This window comes from Amblyomma mixtum, chromosome 10 (assembly GCF_055824585.1).
Source record: "Amblyomma mixtum isolate Tamu chromosome 10, ASM5582458v1, whole genome shotgun sequence".
Taxonomy (NCBI): Eukaryota; Metazoa; Arthropoda; class Arachnida; order Ixodida; family Ixodidae; genus Amblyomma; species Amblyomma mixtum.
In genome coordinates this window covers 127,739,646-127,749,047 of record NC_143021.1, presented here as the reverse complement: position 1 = coordinate 127,749,047, position 9,402 = coordinate 127,739,646, and the positions used below count along the sequence as shown (strand labels likewise).

General features: G+C 49.6%; 1 protein-coding gene across 1 annotated transcript; it reads left to right on the top strand.

The window, feature by feature from the left end:
• The first annotated feature begins 420 nt into the window (after positions 1 to 420).
• On the top strand, positions 421 to 2,858 carry LOC149326908 (uncharacterized). The gene is made up of 3 exons (XM_089563023.1): positions 421 to 765; positions 1,441 to 1,568; positions 2,208 to 2,858. The coding sequence occupies exons 1-3, from the start codon at positions 421 to 423 to the stop codon at positions 2,773 to 2,775; spliced, it is 1,041 nt and encodes a 346-aa protein (XP_089419149.1). The 3' UTR covers positions 2,776 to 2,858.
• Positions 2,859 to 9,402: the final 6,544 nt, after the last annotated feature.

Genomic DNA, 9,402 nt, shown 5'->3' with positions numbered 1-9,402 from the left:
GGCCGGCACTGCAGAAGACTTCACTACGCCTGACGTGCTTTCTGGGGCCGCTGCCGGTCCTTGGCCGGGTGGCCATGAAAGTCGAATGCGGCAGCACTCAAGTGGACAGCTCGCTCGTAGTAGTGGATTGCGACGGGCCTCTATTATGCGGCCGGAACACCATCCAAGCCTTCCGGAATGCTAGCACCAGTGAGAGTTTCCGAGTGGGCTACGCCCGTCGTGCCCGTACTGAAACGAAACGGTGATATTAGGCTCTGCGGCGACTTCAAGCTAACCGTGAATCCAGCGACACATCTGGAGCAGTACCCGCTGCCGAAAATTGAGGACATCTTCGCATCTCTGTACGGGGGCGAGGTGTTCACCACTTTGGATTTACGACACGCGTATAATCAACTTCCACTGGACGATGAAGCACGAACAATGGCCGTGCTGAACACACACAAAGGGTTGTTTGCATACAACCGTCTCGCTTTCGGCATCGCATCGGCTCCAGCATTGTTCCAGCGCCGCCTCGAATCCGTTCTGCAAGGCCTCCCTCGCGTCAAGGTGTACTTGGACGACATCATTATTGCCGAAAAACAGAATGACGACTCCACTCTCCGGCAAGTCTTCGAGCGGCTGCGCGAAAACGGACTGAAGTTGAACCGTGACAAATGCAGGTTCCGCGAGAGGGAAGTTTCGTTCTTGGGGCACAAGATCGATGCAACTGGCCTACACCCCCCTGAGAATATGGAAGCCATCACCGCCGCACCAAGACCGGAGACTGTGAGCCAGCTAAAATCCTTTTTGGGATTAATCACATATTACGCCAAATTCTTACCCAACCTTTCAACCACGCTGGTTCCACTCTACAGGCTGTTGGCTAAAGGAGCGCAATGGCAATGGAAAGCCGAACACGAGGAAGCCTTCCAGGCAGCCAAGCGCGCTATGGTAGAAGCGGAACTTCTCGTGCACTACGACCCCGGAAAGCCGTTGCGGCTTGAATGCGACGCTTCGCCAGTGGGAGTCGGCGCGGTGCTGTCACACCGTATTGGAAACAGGGACTACCCCATATCGTTTCGTTCGAGAGCACTGACACCGGCTGAGCGGAATTATTCGCAGTTGGAGAAAGAAGCGTTGGCCTTGGTGTTCGGCGTCACCAAGTTTCGGGATTATTTGCTGGCGAAGCATTTTACTCTGGTGACGGATCACAAGCCACTGACAGGACTGTTCCACCCGGATAGGCCGATTCCGCACATGGCCGCAGGAAGAATTCAGCGGTGGGCATTACTACTGTCGGCTTACCATTATGATCTCGAGTACCGCCCAGGACAGCTAAATGCTAACGCCGACGCTCTCAGTCGCCTACCATTGCCGTGCTTTGGTGACCGAGGAAGCCAAGAGCCCATGGAATACGTGCTGTATACGCGGAGTCTAGATTCCAGGGCCCTTTCCGCTAAGGAAATAGCAGAGCTAAGCTGCTCGGACGAGGCGCTTCGTCAGATCAGGGAGTGGATCTCACGCGGCTGGCCGCGGCACTTATCAGCAGCACAGCAACACCTGATGCCGTACTTTTCTCGCCGTAACGAGCTCACGGCCAGTCATGATCTGATTTACTGGGGCCATCGCGTAGTGTTGCCGGATGCGGCGCGACGATGCATGCTAAGGGAACTGCACGACAGTCACCCCGGTATCAGTGCCATGAAGCGCACAGCGCGAGCGTTGTTTTGGTATCCAGGATTAGATAGGGACCTCGAAGTGCTCGTTCATGGTTGCCCTCAATGTATACAATGCTGGCCCATGCCGGCTGCTGCAGTGCCGTCTCCATGGCCGGCAAGCAACAAACCATGGTACAGGTTGCATATGGATTTTGCGGGCCCCATCAATGGCTGGCAAGTTTTCGTGTTGGTTGATGCCGAGACGAAGTGGATTGAGGCCATACCTTTGAAGACCATCACAGCGGAGACCACCATTCAGGTACTTCAAGGGATTTTCGCACGTTTTGGCCTACCACACTGCTTAGTATCGGATAACGGACCACAGTTTTCAAGTGCCACCATGTCCAGTTTCTTGCAAGAAAGCCACGTGAAGCACATCAGAACAGCCCCATACCATCCTCAGTCAAATGGTTTGGCGGAACGGGCCGTGCGGACAGTAAAAGAAGGGCTTCGAAAGAATCCGGCCGGCACGTTGCAAGAACGACTAATCAAGTTCTTATTCCGTTATAGAACGACACCGTTGGAAGGAGGAAAGTCGCCAGCGGAACTACTGCTGGGCTTCCGTCCCCGAACCCGGCTGACAGCTTCACTCACAGACACCAAGGTGACAGGAAATGATGGCTCTGGCGAACCTGTGCCAGGAGCAGCAAAAGCACCGACACAGTTTCAACCGGGAAGGCATGTATGGTCGCGCCAGTTTCAGTCTGGTCGAAGGTGGGTGCCGGCGACAGTAGTGTCCACGACGGGAACACGTATGATAACATTGGAAACACCTGGGGGACAGCAGCGGCGCCATGTAGACCAACTCCGTCCACGACTCGACACACGGTCGTCACCTAGCAAGCCGAGCCAAGTCCGCACCCACGAAGAAGCTCAGCATAGCTCCGAGCAGGCAGAAGCTGATCAAGACCCGGAGGCACGGGAAGTCAGCTCTCAAGCCGAAGACCAACCACCACGTCGTTCGACTCGCATACGGAAGCCTCCAGATCGTCTCGCTTACTCCAGCTTAGGGGGAAGGGATGTAGCATTATCAAGCACGCGTGATGCAGTGTTATCAAGCACGCGTGCTGATGTATGAGCAGGATGGTTCACATGTGTCGCACTCTTGCTTATCAGCGCCAGTCATGTGACCTTTGCTGTATCGTTATAAAGTCGGTGACACCAAGCAATAAACGTTCATTTTCTATGTTCCACCCACCGGCTACGTTCCGTCACTTCAAAACTAATCGATGTATCACTTGTGTTGTTCAGCTACAGAGTAGGTACTTCTATTGTCTTCAAATTCGTACCATGTTTTAACTCTGTGACTATGTACGAAACAAGAAATGCATGCATTGTAACACTGACATCACCCACATTACTATGCACTGAGGCACTGTTCAATTAAGGCATAATGTATGTCTAGTGTAGTGTCCAGGTCGAGTTCAGTGTGCCGATGACCACAAAGCTGCATATTGTCTTGTGAAAACCATCGTGCAATGGTATACTCTACGTAATAATTTTGCACTTGCAGGAAAATTTTCATTCCCTCTCTCTACATCTATATGTCCCACATCACCCTCGAGGGCCAAGGGACCATGAAAAGGTACATATGGCCCTTAACCACAGGTGGCCAGCCAAAAAACGCGACGCTTCAAGATCTGGGCAATACGCCCAATTTGGTACGCATCATTTCTCTTTTTTTACGCTACATACTTGTGTACAGTACCCAAGCCAATAGAGCAGTTTTCTAGCTGTAGTTTAAAGGAAATGCGCCATACTGAGAATAATATTCAGTGATTAACCATGCCATTTTCTGCGAAATGCTGGCGTGCGGAGGCGCGCCTATTTTCACTTTAGTTTCTGTGCGTCAAGCAGTCGTATTTTATTGTCTCGGCACCCAGAATGTTCAGTTAATGTTGAACCAAAGTCAATGTTTACATTAGATTACGGTACCTCTGATTTTTAAGCGCATAGCGGCTTGCACCTTGCTTATTGTAGTTCTGTTCTCACGCATATGTTTTACGAGTGCCAAAAAATCTTATCGCACATCGCAACTAAGGACATCGTACTTGTTTGAAAAGCGAGCTCAGCGGATCACGTTTACCTCTGGAAAAAAGAAAACATGATTTAATCTTCGAGTGCGCATGGCGACATTGGCAGAGCTTTTCATAAAGGGCTTGGAAACAGAAACTTCAGAGGTCTCTTTTCGTTCATCTCTGAATAGCTTTATTTGTTCACCACAGCCGAACGTAGGAATTAGATGTACTGTGTTCTGTCCATGGTGTATGTACTTTACCCTGATAATGTAGTACAACACTGCCTGAAATCATAGAGGCCTCAGCCATTATTCCAGGGTTGCTTAGAGGTATTAGTTTCGAACTGCCAGCGAATAATTTTATCTCATGTTTTAAAGAAATCTGGTCGTCGGTCCTCTTAGATTAGCATTACGCATTCCGAAGTTTTTCCTCCTTCAGTGGTGCTCGACTATGTTGACACCATTTTAAAACAGTGCTGCACTTTTGCGAATTAACGTTATGTGCATCCCTGCACACAAGTAGAATCTCGGTGATAACTACATATAAAAATAAATGCGAATATGATATAATAAGAATAGCTAAAAGGATGGCATACTCCTACATCACCTCTACCTGAATTATAAGTTTGCCCAGACGATTTAGAGAAGTACATATTTTGTGAATTTCATTTACTTCTCTTATATACCACGAAAGAAACTAAACAGCTTTAAGGCGATGGGATGGAATGTGGTATTGATGAAACAAAAATTGATCGCTTAGGCAGATAACAGAACAGAAATTACGATAGCCCAGTTTAAAATGTTTGACAAATATACCAAATAGACACACAGCAAGGTAAATACGAATAAAAACCTGTTTTCGCTGATAATATGTTGTTTTTACAGCCGGGTAGTATTTCGAGGTGATGTAATATCAAAGAACGCGAACATATGAACTGTGGTTATTAGTAACAGCAGCGAATAATAAGTGTTCTGGTGGCCAATCCATCATCACAGTATCTGTATCTTATTAAAGCTTTTGGGGTATTCTTTAGAAGAATTAGCCCAACGGAAATAATAACGAAACATGAGCTGTCATACGCAGGCAGTGATAAGTACAATTGAATCGCTCACATTCTAAGAGCATGCATGAAGGAGCAAACTTTTAGGCAATGAATGGGAATGTTTGGTTAGATTGCATTAGCGTAATATGAGAGACGTAGTGCGATTACACATTTAACCCAAATACAGGAAAAAACTCAGAAGGACATAAAATCACACCTCTTCGAGCTTATTCCCTCATGGTAATTGGCATTATTTTGGCAGACAGAATTAAAGTATTTTCATCCAGGGAAGTGTTTCCGGGCGCTATGGGAGTAGTTGGTGGAATTGTTACAGGGTGACGAGCGAACGTTTTGCGTGCCCTGAGGGTCGTTTTGAAGAGATCACCTAGGAATTCTATTATTGTCATTTAGAAGTTCACCAGGAAATCACGGTGGGTTGTTTCACTTCCTCAAGAAGAAAAATCTTCATGTACCTCTGCTCTCTCTGGAGTTTTTCTTTTTAAGCCGCCGCGGTGGCTCAGTGGTTAAGGTGCTCGGCTGCTGACCCATAAGACGCGGGTTCGATCCCGGCCGCGGCGGCTAGAATTTCTTTGGAGGAGAAATTCTAGAGGCCCGTGTACTGTGCGATGCCAGTGCACGTTAAAGAACCCCTGGTGGTCGAAATTTCCGGAGCCCTCCACTACGGCGTCTCTCATAGCCTTAGTCGCTTTGGGACGTTAAACCCCATAAACCAAACTTAACCAAGCCAGATTTTCTTTTAACTGCTGAAGTGGGAGCCTTTGAGAATGACTTGAAGTGGTCTATGCATAATGCAGCGACTGCATCTCGGGGCATCGGAGCAGTCGGGCAGGGGAAACATTCTGCACAGACTGCCACCCCTGGCACGCACTGCAGCCACTTCGCACTCAGGAGATAAAACCACCAGTTTCGCTGCACTTGAAAGCATAAACGACTAAAAACATAGCCGCTGATGACCAGTAGGCCGCAACGCGCCGAAACACTGTTCCAATGGTCGCGGAGCTGCTTGAAGGAGTTCGGTAATCAAAACGAGTGCGCTTAGGTGCTGGTGAAATGAAATTGGTGCACACAACAAGCGATCTTTTCCAGGACCACCCATCATGGCAGGACAAGCGGTGCAGGCTGTAGCGTATAGTGTGCACACAGGGCACTGGCGTGGGAAGGAAACTGAGCGCGAGGTGCTCGTCATGGCCTCCACGCGTCGAGCCGCTTCGAGCTGAGCCGCGGTGAAGGCAAGACAAAAGATGGTCCCCTGCGAAAACGTCTTAGCGGAACTGATGCCGTGAAGCTGCGTCAGGGGACGATGGGGTCTCATGAGAACGGGTGTCGCGGCTTGCGCGAGCAAGAAATGAACAAGGAGTGCTAGTTGGCCGCCCGTCCACCGAGAGATAGGCCGACCGTCAGCCGAGCGGCGCACGGCTCCTATCTAATCACACAAAAGGTTATTTACATTTTAAGAAAGTTGCGCTGAGAATGCATTTCTCGCAAGAGCGTCATTGCCTTCAACTCCGAAAGCAATACGCTAAACCGGTTGCTGTGGGACCTAGCAGAACTGGGTTCTTCAAGTCGCATACAGCTCATCACACAAATGCGCAACTCCACAGGTTGCATTGTAATTTCTGCGCGGTAAATACACTCCATTTACCATCGCCACATAACAAAGCACCGCCGAAAACTGCAGCGCCCGCTTTAGCGAGCAGCCATGTTTTGTCCTCCCAGGGCGGGAGTAGAAGTATTGACCTTGAGTGATGCGGAGCAAAGGGCGTCTGCAGCGCCGAATGTGCTACCTATATCGCCGGTTATTGCTAAGTTTGAACGGTTGCGAACACTGTTTACAAAATTCACTTGCACCGAGTATCTTCCCTAAGTACATGGCGCAAACTGCAGTTGTTATAATCGAGGAATGTGTTGTTTTAGATACTTCCAGTGCAATTCAATGAAAGACAATCCTAGCGTGAAGCTATAAGTCAAGAAATGCAATCAGAATAGGGCTGCTTTTAAGATAAGCAGGGCTGAATAAGAAAGGGGCGCCCAAGCTTTAGGAATGGGGCGAGTGTGCTCTTCAGATGCGCCCTTACAGGACGCGACTAGGTAGCCTCATGTTACGCAAGTGTCAACGACACGGCTACAACGATGCGTGCTCTCAGCACTGGCTCGTTTTTGAAGCTTCAGCTGTTACAGGCAAAGGCCGTGCTCGGGTCCCATGTGGAGGGAGGTCGACACATGAATTGATTCATTTTGTTTAGTTTTCTAGGTTTTTATGTCATCCACGGTATGAGAGGTAGCGCAAAACGGGAGAAGGTACAGAGAACAGCACAGGCGCTGTGTCGTGTGCCACAACACACATCTTTCTCTGCACCTTGTCTCGTTTTGCGCTGCCTTTCATACGATGGATCTCTGTTACCGGCTCGCCCAAGTCTCTGTCATTTTGATGTCAGTTGCGATAAAAGCAACTTGAAGTGTTGAAGCAAATGACAAAGCCCAAGCGTCGACAGTCCGGCCGGTACACCGCGGCTAGGCGCACTGCTGCCGCACATTCAGTCCGGCCGAGTTGGCGCGTGCCAGTTCTGTGGGGAGGTGGCTGACACCTTCCACATGGTTTGGGCGTGTCAGTCAAACCCATCTATCCTCCCCAACCCCAACCCCACCAGAGAGGACTGGGAGGCGGCCCTGCTCGGCTGTCAGGACCTAAAGACCCAAAAGGCCTTGGTTCACCGGACGCGGGCGGCGTTGCTTGCCAATGGGGCCCCGGAATAGGGGCTCCACCTAGTATTGTTAGGGGAAAGGGCCAATAGGGCCTACCCCAATCACCTCTCTGTAAATATTTATTGCATTATAAATGTTTTTCACCAACACCACCACCACCACTAGAACGATGCCCCGCCAATAGGTTGAACAGGGAATGGGGAATTTTTTCCCCGACGTGAAAATAGCGCCAATAAATCTTGTCTGGCGTGTCAAACTAGACCCTGTACTCCGTCATAGGTGGTCGCCTGTTGCCGTCTCGCTAGAACGGCGTGGTTGTGGGGCTCACATGGGCAAGGAGTGGTACCATGGACATTTGTCCACACTGGTTTGACATATTCCCCGCGGCCTGCGTCTTCCAGGACGCAGTAGCAGCGAACAATGCCAGAAATAAAAGAAAAATAAACGTATGAAATGTTGCAAACTGTGGCCCAAGTTCACGTTTATGATGTCAACGTCAAGTGGCGCGTAGCTTGTGGCATTTTGCTCGTGAACGCAGTGCAAATCACAAGCTGACACCATGGCAGTTCTTGTTGCGGACGCAGACATGGAAACTGTTTGCTCTTTCATACTCACAATCATTTAACGAAAGACGCTATAACATATAAAACCCTGCTGTAACGAAGCCGTACGAACGTGCGTAAACGGCCTGTCCGTAGCACGCCTGAGTCGTAACTGAAGCGTCAGGGGTTCCATATCCATTTCCGCCAATTTTCTCTTTGGAGCAATAATTTATTTGTATACTTACATGTCCGAGTGGAGTTAATGTAACGTGCTTTAAAATCTTCAGTTTTTAATATTTTAATCTATCTTTAAAGACATCAACCCACGAGTGACGTCACTTTTTCAATCAGTCCGGATTTTCGGTTACGACAACGGAACTCCGTGTAAGGAGCCAGCGCCACACTGCGGCGACAGAAGACGCACGGGAGGCGGACTAAGAAGAAAAGGAAAGGAATACGTGGCAGAGAGAGCATGCGGGGAGATGAGAGGAAGAGGGCATTGGGCGACGGACGTGGACGAGTTCTGCTGGCTCCCCGAGTTCCCAGGCTTGGGCCTCAGCCGCAGACGTCCGGGTGGCCAGACGCGGACAGCCGTCGTCGGGAGCCTCAGCCATCACATACAGGCGCCCCTCTCCCTGCCCAGCCGCCAGCGTCTCGACACGGGCCGCTTCTGACAACTGCGCTGCATGCCCGGGCTACCTGACCTGGGGGCCGTGCCGGAGCACAAAAACGCTGACTATTTTCCACGGCAGCGTTGAGGCCGCCGTGGAGAACGCCGCCTAAAGACCGCCCCGACGCACAGCCTCGCCTCCTCGCTCGACGCACCAGGCTCATCACTGGGACACAAAGAGTGTGTCTCTCCTTTTTGACTCTCTTCTCGGGAGTGTTTTGCTTTCCTTTTCTTTTTCCTCCTTGTTCTCTTGTCTCTTTTCTTTTTTTCCGTTTCGTTTCAATACTTAAAATTAGAGTTCCCTTTCATGCAAATGTCGCCTCGTTTATTTCTTTCCTTTAACTCATGATTTTTAATGCGTAAATTGCACCTGCAGTCTTACTTCCTCACACTCCGACTCCGGCTTTTCTGCAGAATTGGACACTTACGCTGTCGAGTAAAAGGGGGGTAAATCAGAATTTGGACAAAAAACAACAAGGCTGAAGAAGAAGATCTGTACTCAAAAGCGAACAAAGAGTCCTACATGTGAGGCTTGAAGAACACTTCTGGTGGGCGTAGGTGGCGCATTGTAATACTATGGGTGATCGATGTGCGCGAAACAGACAATCCATGTGGGCGAGAGAAACACAAGGACAGGCGCAACACTAACTACTTTATTCTTCTGAAACCAACGCATTATGTATATATATGAGAGAAGCCAACAGCCACA